At 42.6% G+C, this 23,005-nt stretch overlaps 1 protein-coding gene across 2 annotated transcripts in view; it reads left to right on the forward strand.

The window, feature by feature from the left end:
• ROR1 (receptor tyrosine kinase like orphan receptor 1) overlaps positions 1 to 23,005 on the forward strand; it is a 399,382-nt gene that overhangs the window by 360,484 nt on the left and 15,893 nt on the right. For both annotated transcript variants that reach the window (XM_070405278.1, XM_070405277.1), the window contains 2 exons: positions 2,366 to 2,611; positions 17,686 to 17,897. In XM_070405278.1, coding sequence (XP_070261379.1) covers positions 2,366 to 2,611; positions 17,686 to 17,897 — 458 coding nt within the window. The remainder of the gene's footprint in view (positions 1 to 2,365; positions 2,612 to 17,685; positions 17,898 to 23,005) is intronic.

The following is a 23,005-nucleotide window of genomic DNA, read 5'->3' on the forward strand; positions in this document are numbered from 1 at the left end:
CGCACCTGGGTTGTAGGTTCAATCCCCGGCCCTGTTGGGGGTGCGTGCGGGAGGCAACCAGTTGACGTAGACACATCAATGTTTCTCTCTCTTTCTCCTCTGCCTCTCTCCCCCTCCCTCCCTTCTTTCCACTCTCTCTAAAAAAAAGCAATGGGAGAAAATATCCTTGGGTAAGGATTAACAAAATAATAATAATAATAATAATAATAATAATAATAAATAAATAAGAGTAGGTGGTAGCTCTGGCTGATGTGGCTCAGTTAGTTGGAGCGTCATCCCATACACCAAAGGTGGTGTGTTCAATTCCTGGTCAGGGCACATATTCAGGTTGTGGGTTCAATCCCTGGTTGAATAGGAGGCAACTGATCTCTTCTCTCTCTCTCTTCCTCCCTCCCTCCCTCCCTTTCCTCCTTCCTCTCTTTAAGATCAATTTAAAAAAAAAAAAAAGTAGGTGTAGCCCCTGGCCCTCTGTGCTGCCTTGGGGGCCAGCCACCCCATGGCACAGTAAAAACTAGAATTTGATCCACAATAATGGTTTCTACTAATAGATTACCTTCCAATGGGCTAAATATACACCATGTGTGGTCTACCTTCAAGAAGCTTCATGAAGATAATAATTTTAAAATATGGTTGCTAGTTCCTCAATGACTTAAAAATAGAATTACCATATGACCCAGCAGTGCCACTCCTGGGTATATACCCAAAAGAATTAAAAACAGGTGTTCAAACAAAAACTTATATGCAAGTGTTCGTAACAGCTCTGCTCACAATAACTAAAAGGTGGAAACAACCCAAATGTTCATCAGTGGATAAGTGGATAAACAAATTGTGGTATATCCACATAATGAAATATTACTCATCCATAAAAACCAATAAGTGTCATTCACCCATAAAAAGGAATAAATATTATTCATCCATAAAGCGGAATAAAATGAATTATTATTCTACCGTAAAAAGGAATAAAATCTTATTACAACATGACTAAACCTTGGAAACATTATGATAGTGAAAGAAGCCAGACTCCACTGTGTGATTCCATTTATGTGAAATATCCAGAATAGACAAGTCCATAGAGACAAGAAAACAGATTAGTGGTTGCCAGGGGCTGGGGAAGGGGGTCCAGGGTGGTGGGAAATGACTGCTCAATGTGTATAAGGTTTCCTTTGGGGATGATTTATGGTTCCAGAACAAGATAATGTGGAGGTTGCACACTATTTTGAATGTTCTAAATGCATTAATGGTAAATTTTATGATATGTGTCGTGTACCACAATTTTAAAGATATGTATATGGGGCTCCATCCTCTCTCTATCCTCTTACCACCCTCAAGCTAAAGACTGCTCCTCTCTACATTTCCCATTCATCTAGAACAGCGGTTCTCAACCTGTGGGTCGTGACCCCTTTGGGGGTCAAATGACCCTTTCACAGGGGTCACCTAAGACCATCGGAAAACACATATGTAATTACATATTGTTTTTATGATTAATCACTATGCTTTAATTATGTTCAATGTGTAACAATGAAAATACATCCTGCATATCAGATGTTTACATTACGATTCATAACAGTAGCAAAATTACAGTTATGAAGTAGCCACGAAAATAATTTTATGGTTGGGGGTCACCACAACATGAGGAACTGTATTAAAGGGTCATGGCATTAGGAAGGTTGAGAACCACTGATCTAGAATGACACTCATTGATAAATTTTTTTATTCCCTTTGGGTAGTTAATACTACTTTATTAGTTAAATAACTTAATGCATCTAAAATGCTTAGAACTATACTTAGCACATAATAGTAACAATATCATCGGTATTACTATTATTACTATTACAACTCAATAGATTTTTTGAAGAGGGATTTCAAGTAACAGCCCCCATGGTCACGTGGGAGTACTTATTCGGACCTGCTCCTCAAGGGTGTCCAGTTCCTCAGCACGGAGATGGCTTAGCTCCTGTTGGAAACTCATCATGCGCTGCCACTAATAAGCATTCTCTGTGGATTAGCTTCTTGATCACGTGGTTCCTACCGAAGGCCCTCGGAAAGAGCAGCTGAGCTTGAACCTTCCCTGAACCATTCACTGGGAAATTACTCCTATGCCCCAGATCTGATTTTTTCCCATGTTCAATATTAAAAATACTTGTGGAGTACTGGTTTTATTCCCGAAGCATGAGCTTTAAATCCTCCCAGGAATGTAGCTGCAAGGCGGCCGTGTCCCAGCCCAGCGTGCCGGAAGGCCGCCCACAGGGCCCCTGATCAGCAGGGGAGCCTTGGCCCTGAGGTTAATGCAGGAACTGCTGGCTGGGAGCCCCGCACCTCCTCTGTTTCTTCCTCACAGTGTGGGCGTTCCCTTTGTGTTTTCCAGATCACAAGTGCTATAACAGCACGGGCGTGGACTACCGGGGAACCGTCAGTGTCACCAAGTCAGGGCGCCAGTGCCAGCCGTGGAACTCCCAGTACCCCCACACCCACACCTTCACCGCCCTCCGCTTCCCAGAGCTGAACGGAGGGCATTCCTACTGCCGCAACCCGGGGAACCAGAAGGAAGCTCCCTGGTGCTTCACCTTGGATGAAAACTTTAAGTCCGACCTGTGCGACATCCCAGCATGTGGTAAATAGCGCGCGCCGCCTTTATTGCCGTCCAGCCAGCTTTAGTGGAGCCCCGTCTCATTCCCTTTCCTTAGGAGCGTCCTGTGAGCGGCAAGGGAGATTCGTGGTGTTTGTGTGATCTCAACCTATGTTTCTAGGATAGATACACCTGTTGTTTCTCCATAAAATGCCTCTTAGGTACCAAACAGTGAGTGACTTTTTACTCCTGCAGCCATTGTGTTAGTGGATGTAACAGGCACTGTCTCTTCAGAGGCACAGAGGAAGCAGCTTAGCACAGTCATTCACATACAAAGACATTTCCCACATCCAAGTGCAACTTGTAGCACAACAGGTGTATTGGGAGCAGAAGAGAGCTGCTTTCCCTGTGCCCTTGAGAACACCTACAAGGTCGGAGCAATCTAACAGACCTATTGCTCAGTTATGTAGGGCAATGGGTGGATATACCGCAGAAGTCTAGGAAGAAAATGGGATTCCTGAATCAGTTTGTTCCTTTTCCTAGCAGTTGCTTGGAGGGTGGGAGAAAGAGAATGAAGATGTTGATGGAGCCTGGGGTTTGGTGCTCCTTTGGGACTGATTCATCTTCCTGACCCTGGTTCTCATGGAGAATGTCGGCGGGGTTTCCCAGGCCTCAGGGGGCAGGTGTGGGGGGCAGTCAGGATGTCACTGTCAGGGAGGAACAGCCGTAAAACGGAGATGATGATGACCTACACGGAGGGTTGATTGTGAACATAAATGAGTTGTTAACTGAAAAACCCTACGGCGTCCGGAAGATAGCAAATGTTTAATCAATATTATCTACATAAAGGAATCTAGGATAAGCCGTAAACAGTCTGTGTACATAGGGATGCTTGCTCTCAGTTTGCCAAGTACTGTTTGAGAGCCCAATGTGGAGCAGGGGGGTTGAAAGAGGAATAGGATGTGATTCCCATCACAATCACAATGCGATGTGCATGAGACAATGGAAGTTAGCACAAACGTTACAGAACCAAGAAGAGGAAGCTAACACGCACTAAAGAGGTCCAGAAGAGAAAGCAATACAAATATTAACAAGAACCCTTAGTGATGAAAATTGGGGACACTATTAGTCTACAGTTTTGTTCTTATGTGTTACGTGTTGCCATATTGTCTCCTGCAAAATGGTTTTATGGATGGTTAAACATGCCAAGTTTGAAAAAGAGGTGACCAGACTCCTTTTGTCTTGCTGGGCTTTAAAATGCCTTCACATGCAGCATGAAGAACAAATTATGAAGTTACCACTTCCAGGGCCACCATTGGAAACTTCAAAGCAAATTACCCTGTATTTTTAAAATGGTTTCCACTTAATAATGTGTGGCTTACCCTGCATGCTACATTCAACATAAATAGGAAGGGAATAACAATAAAATAGAGGCTGATAATGATTTACTTAGTTACCCCATCCCTTCTCCTAAGCCAGGTAAGGTATGAAGATCTGCAAGAGGGACAAGGGTAAAGGCAGCACTTACTGAGCACCCCTATGAGCCAGGCATGGTGCTTGGGCTTTCATAGGCTTTATTTCTCCTCACCCTCACACTGTGATGGATATTATCAACCCTTGCAGATGAAGAAACTGAGGCTCAGAGAGCCTCAAAATCACCCAGCTAGTTAATGGCAGGTCTGTCTGACTCCACGCTCCTCTTCCTGCCACTGGACTGTGCTGCCTCAGGATGCTGATGTTTGTCCTCAAGAAGATAAAATGAATTATTTTAAGGAAGAAACACATTGTTCACGCCACTCGGGGTGAATGCAGTTGTCCTTTAGGTGACGTCCGACCCTTAATTTCCAACTAATATCCATCAGAAATATGGAGGGGATTTGCTCATAAACTGGAAGATTTGTTAATAATGTGCTTCAAGCTTTATTACCATTAATTTAAGTCAAGACTCTAAAGTATACTGAAGAAGTATTGGTCTTCATTTCAACGGCCTTCTTGAAGCAGTCAGACCAAACACATGCTCTGAGGGATGAAAGAAATCCTTGAACAGCCTTTCAGAATGTGGACAGAAAGAGAAAGATCACCTGCATCTACAAAACGCCTACCGTGTGCATACAGGATGCTCCTTGCTTTATATATTCATCTCCATTTAAACCTCAGAACCATACTGGGCGGTGGGGTTATTACAGGGGTGGGCAAACTTTTTGACTCGAGGGCCACAATGGGTTCTTAAACTGGACCGGAGGGCCGGAACAAAAGCATGGATGGAGTGTTTGTGTGAACTAATATAAATTCAAAGTAAACATCATTACATAAAAGGGTACGGTTTTTTTTGTTTTTGTTTTTTTTTTTTTTAGTTTTATTCATTTCACACGGGCCGGATCCGGCCTGTGGGCCGTAGTTTGCCCACGGCTGCGTTATTACCATAATCCACTGGGGGTCCAAAGAGCTAAAGGAGTTGTCTAAATCACGTAACTGATGGGGTTGGACTTTGAATCATCATCTGTCCACATAAGCTCTAACCAAACTCAAAGCCAAAGCTCTTTTCCAAGACACTCTACTATCTCCCATTTAAAGATTTTTCAGAAATAGAGAAAAGACAATAGGCTCAACCTCTAGATTCCAGATATCGATTCCCATAATATGATATGACATAAGAAAAATGGTCCCTTGCTGATAAAGAAATGTATCAGAGCATTACTCAGTGTATTATTAAAGTATTAATCAGTGCAGTGATGTTGGAGACCTTCAGAATATTTCTTTCTGAATATCAATCTGCAGAGGACACAGTTAAAATCCAGAGGACTGGTTAATTCTAGTCATCTGAGAGATAAATTTAGATGAAAGATAAATCTGGAGATGACAAGGCAGTTTTCACCACTTACAAAAATAATTTTTTTTTAAAAAAGAACATTTTTATTTCATTTTGAAAGAAAACAGTTCCTCTTGAATTCTTCAGGCCAAGCCACAGATACATTCTTTAAAGGAACAGGGAGGCCGTGGCCCCAGGATGAGAATTAAAGAGGAGAGCAGGTCAGCGCCGGCTGTTCCAAGGCAAGGCTTGTTGTAGTTGTCCCTCAGTCACCAACCTCTGACAAAATAATCATAAGACAGTCCTACTGTATAACACTTCTTTAGAGCATTTGAATTTTTTTTCTTATTTCGTCGTTACAAAAATCATGAAAGATAAAGTAGGGATTTCCTGCCCTTTTTACTATACAGGAAAACCGAAGTCCAGGGAAGTGGTAGTACTTACCTATGATCACAAATTAACTCATGGGAATGAGGCCTCCTATCTCTAGGGCCGTGGTCGGCAAACCGCGGCTCGCGAGCCACATGCGGCTCTTTGTGTGGCTCTTCCACAAAATACCACGTGCAGGCGCGCATGTACAATGCGATTGAAACTTCGTGGCCCATGCGCAAAAGTTGGTATTTTGTGGAAGAGCCACACTCAAGGGGCCAAAGAGCCGCATGTGGCTCGCGAGCCGCGGTTTGCCGAGCCGCAGTTTGCCGACCACTGCCTAGGGCCACGCACTGCTCTTTCTTCTGTACCAGTGATTCTCAACCAGGGGAAGTTTGCTTTCCAGGGGACATTTGGCAGTGTCTGGAGAGATTCTGATTGTCACAACGGGGTGGGGTTGCCATCTATGGGACAGAGTCCAAGGATGCTGCTCAACATCCCAGGATGCACAGAACAACCCCAGAATTTTCCAGCCCCAATGTCAACAATGCCAGGGTTGAGGAACCCTGAGGCTGGATAGGAATTATACAATTTACATTGTAGAATATAGTATTTTATACTTATTGTATAAATTATATAATTTAGAGTGTAGAATAACAATAATATTAAACACCAGTTACCACTTACTAAGAGCTTACAATGAGCCAAAGACGATGCTAAGAGTTTTTTATGCATGATCTTATGTATAGTAGTCCTGTAACCCTATGAGTTGGGTTTTATTTTACCCAAGAAAAGAACACTGAGACTTGGAGAAGTTAAGTGACTTGTTCAAGGCCATAAGGTTAATAAGAAGTGGATCCAGGACTCAAGCCTATAGCCAGTATTGAGAACAACTTTTCATCTTACCATGAGTTATAAGCATGGGGGCGCAGATTTGAAAAGACTCCTTTTCCACTTCCCTCCCGAATGGGATGGAGTCTCATGAGATGTTCCTGTATTCGTTAGTTAAGTCAAAGTTAAGGAGATTTCAAAATCTCCATGGGGTTTCTCATTTTCCCACTGATAACTTTTGTTTTTGTTTCAACTCAGTAGGCTAAAAGAGGTATAGGCCTAATTAAATGCAGAATGTGAGCATTGTGGTACTTTCTAGAATAAAAGCACTAGAGAATAGTCAGCCACAGAATGTTTTACCCATGAACTTTCACTCTAAGACGGAACATAAAATTAAGCACAACCAAATATGGCTGCTGTGGATTCTGGGAATTGGCTTGGCTAGGACTGTGTGCATGTGCCCAGGCAGTACTTGGAGAAAGTGAAAGAACAGAAGACAGTTTGGGCAAGACCTGACCTCTCAGCCTTCTAGTCTTTTCTTTCCTGCCCCAGGCATCTAACAATTGAATAGTTACTTATGTATTCAGTCAGTCACTCATTGAAACCAGTATGTGTTGAGCTCCTACTGTGTGTCCGACTTTGTGAACATGCTAGATCAGACCATACGCTCATGTAGCTTACAGTCTAGTAGAAGCAGCAAATGAAAGAAATATGAATCACATTAAGCACTGTTGTATGGTTCCCAGCATTTACGTGTGCTCCTGTTATGTACTTTGCATTTTAATGATGGCTGCTGGTTGTTGGAAGTTCTTTCTACCAGCATCTGGCCTATGAATTAATTAGTGCTCAATAAAACATGTTGAATTAATTGATCCTCCTACTGACCACAGAATAAAGGAATCATCTCCATTTTACTGATGGAGAAGCTGAGGCAATGTTGCTTCTACTAAAGCCAAGATTCAATCTAGGTCCACAGGACTCAAGGTCTAGTCCTCTGTCCACCATGCCACAAGTACTGAAATCTCGATTATGTAGAGGAATAAACATTCCTTTATCATTTCCCTCTTTTCTTTGATCATTATGCATTTTCTAGGTCTTTGAGACATTATCTATTGATACTCTGTGCAGCTCTTCAGGTACAGGAATGGAAACCCGCCCCCCCCCCCCCCCCACAAAGACATGAACTCTGAAAGACCCCAGGTGCTCCACATAGTCTCAGCCACCGCCTCACCCCCACCCCCCAGCAGCTTTACCCCAGCCTCGCGTGCTTGCCCTGTTCCCGTTAAGTCCCAGCTCTCCTCCCTTCCCGGCAGCCCAGGTCCCCAGTCCTCAGAGTTGGCCATCTTCCCTGAGATCCTGCCTGCAAACCTTCATTCACTACACTTTCACCTCTAGTCACTGTGGCCACCTTCCAAGCCAAATACCGTGGGTTGGGTGGAAAGTAAGTCGAAAAAGAAACATTTGCCTATGTTCCTTCCAACTGGCACCTAGGCACGCCTCCCAGGTTCACAGTTTCACTGTCGCCCTTATCATTGCTTTTCTACGCAGCTCTGGGGACGAAGCTGTGGAAAATGTCTATTTCCCCAAGAGCTCCTTTTGGAGGAACCTGGCAATTTTATTTTGGCTGTATTCTACCACGTGACTTATGTTCCTTCTCTCTCTCCCACTAATTGAAATTCCTTGTTTTGTTCTCAAACTGTGTGGGGAGACAGAGCCTCTATTGGATTGGTGTTCTGATTTTCAACCTTGGTCCTTTATTTTACTCTAGATCCAGTCCCGAGACCATGTTTCCAGGCCAGCGTGTCTGATTCACCTCTAAGTAAAGCTTTCTTCCTCCACCAAACAACCAGAATTTCCAAGCAGCAGTATGGTGTTTACTCCTAAACCAGCTCCACTGAAGTGTGCCCATTGATAAGAAAAGTAGTGAACCATTTGGCACCGTTTGGAGTTTTCATACCTGGCCTGTTGCTCTTGTGTTTCCTTTTAAGTCCTTGCCTTGCAGCCATTTGCCAAAGGGCATGTTGCCCAGTTCTGTGCCTGAATAGCCCTGACTTGTCCCATAACCTTACAAGTACCCGCCCTGGGTTCTGCTTTGTCACAAACCATTTTCTACAGCGCGGTGGTTTGCAGTCCGGGGCAAGGCAGATGTTTTCCAGATTGCGAACACTGCAGTTTTTAACTCGCTCTGTCAGCAGCCTTCTCCCATATTTCATAGAAGACCTGTTGTAAGGCAATTTGTCTTTCAGCCATTTCTTCAAACCAAAATTGAACATTACAGTGAACTGGATGGTGGGGAGGGGAAAAGGAGGAAGGCATAGAGCACTGCTTTGTATAGTCTGAAGCTTTCCGGAAGAGTTATTTTTATACTGCAGAGATTTTCAAGATGTACTTTGGTCTCTGGTCTTTATACATTTTCAACAAAGTAAAGAACAATAGTTACCCAAGCCTTGTAACTAAGTCATGTTCTCTAAACATGTTTAACCATAAAATAATTTTAACCATAAAATAACCATAAAAGTGTTTTTCACTGTCCCCGATATACATTGAGTCTTGACCCAGTGTGTCAGCCACTCAAGCAGCGAGGTTTTAGAAGCTCTCAGCCCTTTGGGCCAACCACTAGGGCAGTAGGAAGTGCTCCCTGTCATCTTGACCCTTCTTAACCCTTTGGGGACAGAAATCTTTTTTTTCTTTTTTTTAATATCACAAGACAATCAGTTAAACAAACTTTTATTGAAGCTTAAAATTGCGGTGCAGAAATGCATTTCAACCAAGCCAAGTCCAACATTAGCATGAAGAAATGATGGCACCAAAATTTTCCCTCCTCTATCATAACATAATAGGATTAATTTACAGTTTTCATTTTTCTAGGTTTTGTTTCACACAAATTTGTGCAGTTTTTCAACATTAGCTAGAAATCTGTTAGAATAAAAAATAGACCTCAAGCCAACACATGTTATGAAATCTATTAAGACACCGTTCAAAGACAAAATCCACCTTGACCATTGGGTCCTCAAAACAGCACTGAAACATTAGGGACTGTGTGCTAATTACAGAATCAAACTGATCCATTGATTGAAAGCTTCTTCAATGAATCTTTGAATCAAAAACATGCTTGAAATAAACGTCAAAAGTTTTCCAACCTTTTAAAAAAAAGTGTTCCAACCCTTTGGTTTCAAACCAAGTAGATTTTATGTTTAGAAACACTGAAAAGAAAGTGTTTTGTTTATAAATATAGAGGGAACAAAAACATCAATGCATCAAGCCAGAAAGAACTAAAAAAAAATTTAGGACAAGAATACAAAATTTAGTCAACTTTGCTGTTTTCTGGGCTGCTTAAATCTCACAGTATTTGCAAGTATACTCTAAGAGCTAAAAATGCCAACTCTTGAAAGCCTGTATTTCTAGTCACTTCCCTTTGACCATTTTGGAATTTTGTATGTTGCGTTTTATGGTGACAGAATTCTGATACAACACCACAAGGATTGTTGTTATTGGCTTTGTATCAGTCCAGTTTCTGGCAGGAAGCTAAAAGCACAAATGGAAAATTTTATAAAGAGACTATTTATAATGGTGGCAGAATTAGGGAAGGCCAATAACAAATGTGCAGAACCCAGGCAAGCAGGAGTGGGAGGCATTACCATCCTAAGCCTGGGCAGTCAAGGGGACCATCAGTTGCCTTACTCCATACTTGAAGCTAAAGAGAGAGGGCTGTCCAATACATGCTGGGACCTAAGATAGAGGGCTGAAGGTAACCCTCTACAACCCAGCAAGGAGGGAGTCCTGGGAATGAACACATCGACTGTACTCTTCTTGCCCTGGGCAGTTCTTTTTATACTGCCAATGCCTCCCATTGGCTGACCCTAACCGGAAGCCCGAGGACAAGTGGGTCCATTAATACTGTTATACCCATTGAGGTCAACCACAGCATAGAGCTGGGCAGACAAGGACTGAAACTGGTCTGGTAGGCTGAGGAAACTCAGGAAAAATACTCATTGCTAGCTTTAAATCAGTTGCTTATAAGAGAGTCGAAGTTTTACAGGGGCCTAAATAAGGTGCTGTCAGCTCAGTTTATAAAATCAGAGTATCTTGGGAGAAACCATAGAAAACATCCAGCCTCCGTTTGAACATTGCCGGAGACCTCCACAGACAGCAACATCTCTCCACCTCAGAGTGGTTGTGGGATAGCTCCCACTGCTCAAAACTGGCCTTTGTAAGCTGGAAACCAAAATTTGTATGTGAAATTTGTATGTGAAATCTCCTGATTAAAAAAAATGTTACTCACTATTTTAAGAACAACAACTATTAAGGAACAAGTCAATGTACTGGATCTAGCTTGTAACCTTTGTTGTCATTTCTTATCCAATTTGAAGACATCTACACATCCTTCATTTGATTTTTTTTAAATCTAAGAGCATGTAGTTCCTCCAGTCATTTCTTACCCATCCTCCTCCTTCTCTGGATGTTTCTTGCTTCTTCAAAGACCTTCTTAAAAATATAACTCTTAGAGTAGAAGACATGTGCTGGTGTATTTTTACCAGAACAGGTAGAAGAGGACCACGATGTTCTTGATCATGACTTAGTATTGCCAGTGAAGGGTATTTTGTTGCTATAAGTGCCATATATGAGAAATTTTTCGAGCAGTTTCATCATGATGTTGCTGGGTCCAACTGAGCCTTCAATTCTTCACTAAAACATATTGGGGATTTTGTTGCTGTTGTTGTTGTTTTGCTTTGGTTTGGTTATATCAAAAAGTACTTAGTAGATTTGCTTAATCATGGACTTCTCTAGACAAGGTCTTTAACCTAACTGAAAGTTACATTTACTTGCAAAATTTCAACTGTTTGTTTTAGGTCATTCTTTTAGCCTGTTGGTCCTCTAAAAGCCTTTTTTTTCTATAGTCAGTTAGGTATCTTTCCTAGATTCAGGCCATTTTCAAGTTTGAAACATGTCATCATCAAGTACTTGATGATAATGTTAGACAGGTTTCTTCAAGCATAGCCCACTACGATTTGCTGATTAAAACTATTAGAGTGCAGGCATGTGATGAATTACTAACCCATCTCATATTGTCTAGCCTTCATTTTTTTGTCCATAAGGATAAACACTCAATCAAATGTTTTGCTAACATTTAAATGTGGTTGGTCTACCATTCTAAAATAATACTATTACAAGTGAAAAAAGATTTAATTTTATAAAAACTATATTGAATTTTGGCCCTTAAAGATTAGCTCACTTTAAAAAGTGGGAAAAGGACTTATATAGGCATTTCTTCAAAGAAGATAAACAAATGTCAATGAGCATGAGATGTTCAATACCAACAGTCATTAAAGAAATGCAAATCAAAACCACAATGAGATATCACCTCACATCCATTTGAATATATATATATATATATATATTTTGCCAGTGTTAGTGAAGATGTAGAGAAATTAGAACTATTTTGTACTGTTGGTGGGAAGGCAACATGTGGTAGCCACTATAGAAAACAATATGGGTATTACTCAAAAAATTAAAAATAGAACTACCATTCATCCAGCAATATTGCTTCTGGATATGTATTCAAAAGAACTGAAAGCGGAATCTCAAAGAGATATTTGAGAATGAACCCTGTTATTGTGCATTATTCGCAATAGCTCAGTGGTGGAAGCAAGCCAAATGTCATCAGTAAATGAATAAAGAAAATATGGTGTAGCCCTGGCTGGTGTTGCTCAGTAGGTTGGGTGTTGTCCCATGCACCAAAAGGTTGCCAGTTCAATTCCCAGTCAAGACACATGCCCAGATTGCAGCTCAGTCTGGTAGGGAGCGTGCAGGAGGCTGCTGATTGATGTTTTGCTCTCATGTAGATGTTTCTTCCTCTCTCTCTCTCCCTCTCCCTTCCTCTTTCTCTAAAAATCATTTTTTTTAATCTTTAAAAATAAAAGAAAACATCGTATATTATTCAACCTTATAAGAGAAGGAAATACTGTCACATGCAACAACATGGATAAATCTTGAGGACATCATGCTGAGTAAAAAAAAGCCAATCATAAACAAATACCATGTGATTTCATTTATATAAAACTAGACGCCCAGTGCACGAATTCATGCATGGGTGGGGTCAGGCCAGCCCGCCCTGATTGGCACTGATCGGGGCCGGGCCGGCCGGGGGTAGGGGACGCAGGAGGTTGGCTGGACACCCTGTCTCCGATCGGGGTGGAGGGGGCCAATTGGGGCCACAGTGCACGTCAAAGCAACCAGTCATTCCAGTTCTGGTGTTCGGGTCGCTTGGCTTTTATATATATAAATATCTAAAGTAGTCAAATTTATAAAAACAGAAAGTAGAATAATGGTTGCCAGGGCCTGGGGGAAAGGGGAAATGAGGAGTTGTTCAATGAGTATAGAAATTCCGTTTTCAGGATGAAAAAGTTCTGGAGACCTGTTGTACAACAATGTGAATATACTTAACACCACTGTTTGCTTCAAAATAGTTAAGACGATAAGTTTTGTTATGTGCTTTTACCATGATTTAAAGTTTTTAATTTAAAAAGAAAAGATTAGCCCAACTCTTTCCTTTTATAGAAGAGGAAACTGAGGCCCTGGGAATTTTAGAAACTTCTAGTGAAGTCATGTGGACTCCAGTTACTGAGATTTTTCTCCAGTGTTCACAAGTGCATTATTGTCCTCCTAGTTATTGTGATTAAAACATTTTCTACAGAGAAAAAATTTAATTACTGTATATGGCCTATCAGAGTCCTATTTTAAGAATTCATTTGAGAATGCATAAGGCAATAGACCACCTACTTAATATTTCCATCATTAAATCGAGAGTATGAATGGCTGGGCCCAGCATGCCCACTGAAGGCCCAAATACCATGGTTTTCCATTTGGCTTCCAGGCACCTGCTTAAATATCAATAATGCAGGCCCCTATCTGATAACAACCAACGTATTTTATAGTTTCCAACTAACAAATGGTAGCAATTCCTATTCGTTTTTTATGGTTTTAAATTTTTTTCAAAACAAGATCATAATTTAACTTATTTAATTTCCTTTGAATTCTGAGTTTCTGTAAGATTTCTTCCTATCTTTGCCATGCTGCAAATCTGAGCACTTTGTTGTTTTAACTCAAAAATAATATCCCAGATGAGGTTTCATTTTATAGAAGTACCTCTTGAATGAGAAATTATGTGTACCTTGTTTTAGCCCAGGATAAGAAAGGAGTATTTTCTCTATTTTATTTAATTACTAATCAAAGAATTGAATATCATTGTAAAAATAAAACAGGAATGTCAGATGTAAACTGTGATACCAAATTGATTTTTAAAAGGAAATTAATCATGTGATCCAGACTAAATTGTTGGTTCCAAAAATCCCAAGGATTAACTTGATGTAACTAATATGTGCATTTTACTTTTAGGCAGTTACTCCAAAGTATTAAAAATCTTCACCATTCTAATTTTCTTTGCAATGCACTGGAGGTGTCCATTACCCTTTAAAGGGCATAGTAAGAATAATGTCCATTGTTCTAATGTGATTCTTTTTCATGTATGGTCTCTGCTGGATACTAGCCCTCACTGAAAGAGAGCCTTGGACTCTTAAGGAGATGATAAAAAACAATTTCATACAGTATGTTAACTTTTATTAGTAATATAATTTATAAAGCATGGAAGTATTGAAGGCAGACAGGCTTGCATTCCAACCCAGACTTGACCTCTTTCTAGCTTTGTCAAATTATCTGTTCTTTCTTGGCCTCAATTTCTCTATGTGTAAAATCAAGATAACATTGGGTTAAAATGACGAATAAAAATGCTAGGACGTTTAAAAGAGGTTGGGCAAATGTTCGTGTTCTATTTTTCTATGAGTAACATTAGTTCTTCTGAGGAATGTTTTCCTATACATTTTTCCTGAGCCAGACCCTGACTCCCCTCCTGGCCAAATGCAGAGAGCTGTGTGGGAAAGTGAGCCTGTTATATGGTAGACTTACAATAGGCCTGAAGCTGCTTTCTGTCACTTCCAACTCAACCACGTATTGTTCTGCTTGATTATTTCACTTGGCAAGACCACATTGTGCTCGCTTGCATATCCTCCATGAACCTGAAGGAGCCAAGTTTGACTGTGTTCAAAGAATTTAGCTTCTTGAAGTTTGTTCTGCGGCAGACCTACAGGGGGATTTGTCCCAGACCTCGCATTTACAGTCAAAGGCGCTCTGAGAATAATCTGATACGGAATGTACAGAATAGACTCCTTTGTTTGCCAGACAGGTGAGAGCCCTGCTTTCCCTTGTTGTGAAAATTCCGGGCCAGAAAAAAATGACTAGCATTACGTTAGGACTAAATGAGCTTCATTTCTTTTGTAATCATTACCCTCATAATGATTTCACTGAAAATCCAAGAATAACAAGAGGGATTTCTCCCTTTGTGGTACTGACAAATATGAAAGTGTTTTTATAATGTTAATAATCATAGCATCCCACAACTGCATGGCAGTTTTCAATTTTCCGAGGTTCTTTTGTGAACGTTATCTCTCACGTGAACCAAATAAGACTGAACAAATGAGGAGATGGAGGTCAGAGAGGCTGTTTCTTGCTTAAGGTTATTTAAAATTCCCAGCCCAAAGCTTCCATTCCTGCATCATTTCCTACGCTAAGCATAAGGGGTAAATATTGAGGGATTGACTTGTAACAGGTATAGAATAGACACTTTCACTGTTACTCCATTTATTGTTTATATCAATTCTATGAAATAGGTATTAACATTGCCATTCTACAGATGGGTTTGCTCAGAGAGGCTAAGTGCCTTACGGAGGTTACGTAGATAACGACAAAGGCAGTGTGTAGAGTTTCTGACTCTAAAACATACATGTCCTTTATTCTGCTACACTGTTTCTAAAGAGGATAGATGGATAGCTGGATTGATGATCAAGATCTATCTACCTATCTGTCTGTCTATCTATCTGGTGGGCCCTGTGGTAGACACTCTTCCATGTGATTTTTTTCTATCTACCCACCCACCCACATGCAGACACACTTGTTACAAAAGAGACCAGTTCTTAATGGCTAGAATGATTAGAATGGCCTCCCAGAGATGCCTGGGTTATGTTTACCTGCCACAGTGTATACGGTGGGGAGTTCTAAAGTAGCACGTCTGGCAAAGCTTCACTGTCATTCCCCACATTTCAGCCCTCGCTCGTCCTTCCTACTTCCGCGAAGTAAGAGAAACCCTCCCATGAGAAAGCAGGTGCACAACAGCAGCCATTCTCAAACTATTGGCCGTGTGGTGTGGTGGCTAGAGCAGGAGCTGTGAAGCAAGACCACAGGGGAGGAGTCCCAGCTTTTAAATTACTAATTGCATGTCCTTGGGCAAGTTACTTAACCACTCTGCCCTTCACCTGTAAGAATGGAGATAAGGATGGCACCTGCCTCCTGGGATTGGTTATGCGGATAAAATGAATGAGTTAATGAAAAGTGCTTAGAACAGTACCTGGCCCCTGTTCATAATAGTAAAAGATACTCAATAAATATTAAGACTTAGTTTTAAACAGGTTTTACCCCTCCCCAAGCCCTCTGAGGGTTAACCCGTAGAGCAGTCCCGTCACCCAGATTTGGGTACTCCTTATGAACTTCTTGTCTTGATTCTGTTTATGTGGAGAGAAAACGATGGGCTTAGTGCTCTATCTCACTGAACCACGGGTTCCCAAAGAAGGTACGTGCACGTATATTCCCATTTATATGTACGAGGAAAGCTCACTGTTTACAGGGACTTTGGGGGACTCTTCACCACTGTATTCATACTTCCCTTCTAGCATTTCCAACAGCGTATCGTATTTATCTTTTCTCTGTTTTCCTTACTAGCCCATGAGTTCCTTGAGGGCAAAGGACATGTCCAAGTTAATTTTGTATTCCCAGACCCTAGAAGAGTGCTTGTCAGTAGTCGCTTTGGTTTATTGACTTACTGAACAAATGAGAGAATGAGTGGATGGATGCATGATTAATTCTTTTGTTAAGTAAATAGTCATCTCTGAATTTTGTGTCAATCTTTATTGCCACACTTTGGATTTTCTCAAAGCAAGATAGTTGATGAGGTTATTGGTGATCAGGGCATGTATTATGCAACCCCCATAAAAGCTGTCCCATAATTCTTGTTTGCTTTATCAGTCAAATAATTAGTTAATGATAATATATGCCCAAAGTACTTAGTTGTTGTGTTGTTGTTGTTTTTTTTAAAGTACTTAGTTTTAAAGGCCAGGCTCAAACCAATAAAAAGAAATGTATGCCTAAGGTCCTTCTCTCTGTATTACGTTCTTTCCCAAGCAACAGTAGGTACAGTGGGTGTATAAGATTTCAAAAATACACTTCAAAGTGTTACCACTCATAATTATTGAGTTCATATGAAACCATTTAGGAAGAATTCTTGGGTTTCAAAAAAGTATCAAGTTCTACAATGGTGCCGCACGGGAGGGAATGATAGACACTATCCAAAATACATACTTGGTGCATGCGGACAAGAAAAGCCCAGAGGGGTGAGTGATTTATTCAGGGTCACACAGCTCATCAGAGACCGAGCTGGCCCTGCCTTTGGGTCCCCATATTCTCAGGCCATTGGGTTCGTGGACACTGGGCCAGGATTCTTTAGTGATGTTGACTCTGGAAGATGCAGGACTGGCCCTGTGTGTCCAAACAAGCCCAGACAATGGCATGATTTCTGGAACATTAGGTCGCGGTGTTTGATCTGGGCTGGCAGCCAATGGAAGAAGAGCCCTGTGGTCCACATTAATGCTCATAGATGTATACAGTCCATTCACCTGGCGTTTAACTTTTAAGGTGTGAGAGAAAAGCAGGTCTGATGCTAAAGAGAGGCAGCCTCAGAGGGGGACCCACACACATGCAAAGCCTTTATAATTTCCCTCTGCAATTTTTAAACGTTTGAACTTTAAACTTTTAAACTTCAATAAATTATGTTGAAGGTTTGATGGGAACAAATTGTAATAAGCAACGGTTCTTTTTTTTTCTCACAGTGGACTTGTGTGTATAAAAGAATAGGAGGTCCTTTTAAACTAGGCAATGTAATAGTATACATGGTATTGGAACTTGTATAACTTTTGTTCTTCTTTGAAATTTTTATTTCTGCACCCAGATTCGAAGGATTCCAAGGAGAAGAATAAGATGGAAATCCTGTACATTCTGGTGCCGAGCGTGGCGATTCCCCTGGCCATCGCCTTGCTCTTCTTCTTCATTTGTGTCTGCCGCAACAACCAGAAGTCCTCGTCGCCGCCCGTGCAGAGGCAACCCAAGCACGTCCGAGGTCAGAACGTGGAGATGTCGATGCTGAACGCGTATAAGCCCAAGGTAAAGTGAGCAGAGCGCAGCAGCATTTATGATGTCAGTTTCGGGTTAAAGCAAACTTATAACCCTCCCCAGTTTAGAAGTCAAATGCCGCAGACTCAGGTTTACAAGTGTTGGGGTTCGTTTGCAGGTAGCCGTGCATCTCTGACTTCATCCGAGGCAGCTTGCACATTCCTTCCTCAATGTGTCCACTTCAGTGCTGGGCCACACCGCTGCCTCCCCACACAGTTTGGCTGCAAAGGAATCCTTAGGAGGCCATCTCTCCCAGCCCCTCAGGACTCAGCTGTTTTAAAAATCTCCAAGAAGGAAATTCCATACTCTTCCAATCAAACTGAAAGAGAGATGAAGAAAGGTTGAGAGGTGGAGAGAGTGGGGAGGGCTGGGGGCGGGGGGCGGGGAGAGAAAGAGAGAGAGCCAACATTATTCACTGTCAATCCTTTTTATTGCACAACAAGGTACACGTACCTATCACCACTACACTGTACACTTAAAAATATCAAAATGTGCCCTGGCTGGTTTTGCTCAGTGGATAGAGTGTTGACCCATGGACTGAAGGGTCATGGGTTCGATTCCAGTCAAGGGCATGTACCTCACTTGCAAGCTCTATACCCCGCCCCAGGTCATCGATGGGAGGCAACCAATTGTTGTCCTCTCTCTGTGTCTTTCCCCCTCCTTTCCACTCCCTCTAAAAATCAATGGAAAAATATCCTCAGGTGAGGATTCACAAAAAAAAATTTTTTTTAATAGCAAATTTTATGTGTCACAACAAGAAAAGATATCCTTTTTACGCCTCCCCTAAGTCCCTTTCTCTTTGGTTTATGTGTATTTTAAGAGAAACGTTATCTTTCCTAAAATCTTTCAATGTTGTTTAATGGCAGCTCGCCTTAGCCTCTGTCTGTGCTAAAGCAGCCCACTTCCTTTTAGCTGTTCCTCCACATCTTTCAACACTTGGGCTGCTCGAGGTCCTGGCACGGAACCCAGGGTCACTGGCCCTTGCCTTCAAGGAGCACATGCTCCATGTCTTGGAGCTGAAATACAGCAGCGGCTTTCTCTCTGGAAAGCCAGCCCCTCAATCCCTGGCCTCGGCAAAGAGATTTCATTTACATAATCTAAGATTCTGCATCCAAAAGCCTGTCTTTTCTTCTTCGTGCAACTCCAAAGGAACATTCATTCATTTGTTTGACAAATATTTATCTTCTCTGTGGGTTGGAGGTCATATTATTTTTTGACCCTCATAAACAGAAGCTACGTCACTTTTTACAAAGTCTTAGGAAAAAATGTCTTCACACTTCACACTCACTTAGCTAATCCTTTTATACAATAAGTAGAGTAGCATAATTGTGACTGACACACAGCCCTCATTTGATTTTATTTTGCTTTGCAATTGGCTTTTTTAACTTAAAAGGTCTTAGCATGTTTGTATTGTAAAGTCATATGTGTTGGTAAGGTTTTGAGGTTTCTTTAATGCTAACAATTCATTTTAAGTATTATTTCCCAAACAAAACCACTGTTCTCTTAAGTGTGAATTTTTACCATAGGGAGGGGAAAAACAAACAAACCACAGACCCGGGAAACCAGAGTTCACTAAGTGACTTGGGGGACAGGTGTGGTGGAGGTTCATCTCCTTTGACATCCTACCTGCTTGCTAGCCGACTTATGTACATCATCTATAATAATAAAAGTCTAATATGCAAATAAACAGAACGGTGGTTCCAGACGTCATCCTTGTTATCTCACATCTATTATAGAAGACTAGAGGCCCAATGCATGAAAATTCGTGCAAGAGTACCTCTTCCTTCCCCTGGCTGCTGGCACCGGCTTCCCTCCAGCACCCAGGACCCAGGCTGTTGGCACCAGCTTCCCTCTGGCACCCAGGACCTGGGCTTCCCTCCTCTGCCCATTGGCAGGCACCCGGGACCCAGGCTGGCTTCCCTCTGGCCCCAGCTTCATCAGGAAGGATGTCTGGAATAACATCCGGAAGATGTCTGGTCTAATTAGCATATTACCCGTTTATTATTATAGACTAGAGACCTGGTGCATGAAATATGTGCACGGGGCAGGGGGGGTCCCTCAGCCGGGCCTGCACCCTCTCGCAATCTGGGACCCTATGGAGGATGTCCAACTGCCGGTTTAGGCCCAATCCCTGTGGCAGTCAGCCATCCCTCTCGCAATCCAGGACCACTGGCTCCTAACTGCTCACCTGCCTGCCTGCCTCATTGCCCCTAACCACTCTGCCTGCCTGCCCGATTGCCCCTAACCACTCTGCCTGCCTAGCTGATCGCCCCTAACACCTCTGCCTGCCTGCCTGCCTGATCTCCCCTAACCACTCTGCCTGCCTGGCTGATTGCCCCTAATGACTCTGCCTGCCTTCCTGATGACCCTTAACCACTCACCTGTCTGCCTGATTGCCCCTAACCACTCTGCCTGCCTGCCTGATTGCACAACCACTTGGCCTGCCTGCCTGCCTGATCGTCCCTAACTGTTCTCCTGCCTGCCTGATCGCCCCTAACCACTCTGCCTGCTGCCTGATCGCCCCTAACCACTCTGCCTGCTGCCTGATCGCCCCTAACCACTCTACATGCCTGCCTGATTACCCCTAACCACTGGCCTGCCTGCCTGATTGCCCCTAACTACCTCTGCCTTGGCCCCCGCTGCCACAGCTTCATCCGGAAGGACGTCCTGAATGACATCCGGAAAGTCGTTCAGCTGTCTGGTCTAATTAGCATATTACACTTTTATTATTATAGGTATTATTATCACTCTTGTACAAGCAGGGTAACCAAGACTCAAACTGATTAACTTGCCCAAGGTCAAAGAGCTCGTAATGAAAAGAGACAAAATGTGAACAGAGGACTTTTCAACTCCAGGCAAAGCCCTTCCACTTGCCTGACCCCATGAAAACGTTTTTGCAGAACAAATGATACCGGGAAGAGGGAGTGGGAGGCCAGGCAAACAACTAAATGGGATTCCATTTGGTCAGTTCTAGTTGAACTCTAACCACAGGCATCACCCCAGTTGTGACAAATCCTTTATTGGCCTGAATAACAGTTGTAAGCCTCAATGGTGGAGTCTGTCATGTGGAATTTGGCCAGAGCAAAAATAGTCCTCCATCCTCCATGGTCATAGAGACAAATGTTAAATATCCTGGGATAAATTTTCCCAAAGACTTGGCGATGTGAGTATTGTTTTCACCATTTTGGGGCCATTTTTAAATTGCGCCTTGCAAAATCTCCCAGTGTCAAGATGTTTTCCAACACAAGGTTTCCAATGTAGCCATAAACATCTCACAAGCAATTCTGAACCTGACAGGAAGCAGCAACGACTCAAGCAGATTTGACTGGGTTGAGGAGGAGGTGGGGGCGGGAGGGAAGAAGCAGCAGAAACAAATGCAGACTTTTTTTTCTTACTCTCCTAAGAGATTTGGCTCCAATCAGATTTGAGTTGTGCAGTTGTTTGTTTTGGTTCTTATTGAGTGCCTTTCCTGGAAAAAGCACAAAGGGCTTTGTAGACCTTAGAGAAAATTCCTAACTGTAAACAGCCAATCTCTGAAGCTGCTTTCAAAGGTCACCGACACATAAATATCCCAGTACCTATAAAATCTAAAAGGAAGGGACACGCATAAGAATGGAGGAGGAAAAAGTCCTGAAAACAAACACCTTCCAGCATAAAATCAAAAGGATATTTGCCGGCTGGGATGAAAAAGGAAGGAAGGATGGAGGCGGGCCTTATTCTTATTTCTCCTTCTTATTTATCCACATGAATGTGCCCTTCAGAGTTCACACTCTCTGTTTCCATCTTTCTGCACTTGCCGAGCTGCTACTATCTGCCTGAGTGTTTGGATTAGGAGAGGCTCCTCTGGGAGATGAGAAATCCGTGCCCTTCAGCAGGGACACTAGGCCTCTGCAGACAGACTGGCTGACAGGACCTGGCGTGAGTCCCCAGAGAGGTGATGGTTAAAACTTTTGATGAGGCCGAGTTTCCTTCGGATCTGTGGGGAACGGAAGCCAGCGGCCTGACCAGAGTGGCACCTTCACTCTGAGCCTTGAACAGTTGGGAAATGAAGATGCTTTCCCTGGCTTGACCCCCAGCTGCCCTGCGGCCCTGAGAAGCCTCTCTGAGTGTCAGGGGTCTCCGCTGCTCAGAGAAGTGGCAGGCTGTGTTCATGTAATTGTAAAGGACTGTGTATTTTTATTTTCTCTTGTTCAGCCAGGGATTTCAAGCCATTGGGTGGGATTAGATAATCGGCTATCGTTTCCATCTTTAAAATCTCCTGGTGAGTACTCCAGCAATGCATGAACGAAGGAGGCATTACGATTTTACAATCTGACTGGGTGCTTTTTTTACTTAAAAAGGGAGAGATAGAAATATCAATGATGGGAGAGAATCATTGATCACTGCCTCCTGCACGCCCCACACTGGGGATCGAGCCGGCAACCTGGGCATGTGCCCTGACTGGGAAATGAACCGTGACCTCCTGGTTCAGAGGTAGACACTCAACCATTGAGTCACGCCAGCCGAGCTGACTAGGTGCTCTTTAAAAGAACGATGGAAAGCAAGCCACATCTGAGAAGCCTATAAGCCCTAACTTCCCTTCTCCATAATTCCTTTCTCTCCCTGGACCCTACCAACTCTCATGTGTCTGAAAAACAGAGCAGTCGCTAAGGGTGCTTTTAAGGGAGAAAAGCTGTGGAACATGCTCCCCTGAGAGTCAGGAACCCTGTTCACACGGAGGGTGAACCCTGTCCTGTCCTTCCCTCTGTGACTCACTGCATGGGATTTAGGCTCACAGAGAGGTGAAGGGATGGAGGAGTTTGAGAATGAGGGACAAAGAAGCATGGGCTTGGGGTAGGGCTATGGCCAAAGCCTGAGTTGGCCTGTGGGTCAAACTCCTGCTGCTCCTGGCTGATGTGAGGAACACTGGGGAGGAAGCTGGATTTGCCTAGCTTTCTGAAGCTGGTAGCTGTATTTTATTTCTCAACTTAACCTCATCTCTAGCCAGCTTCTCTGTTTCATCGTTTCCAAAGGCAATTCATCTCTCCTCCTCCTTTCCAGCCAAGGTAGTTGCTGAATGTCCTGACTCATGATTATTTTCTCCGGGCCTGTCCGTTTTG

The sequence above is a fragment of the Myotis yumanensis genome, unplaced genomic scaffold (genome assembly GCF_028538775.1).
Source record: "Myotis yumanensis isolate MYYU_CA2020_CCGP unplaced genomic scaffold, mMyoYum1.0.hap1 SCAF_2, whole genome shotgun sequence".
In the NCBI taxonomy this organism is placed as follows: Eukaryota; Metazoa; Chordata; class Mammalia; order Chiroptera; family Vespertilionidae; genus Myotis; species Myotis yumanensis.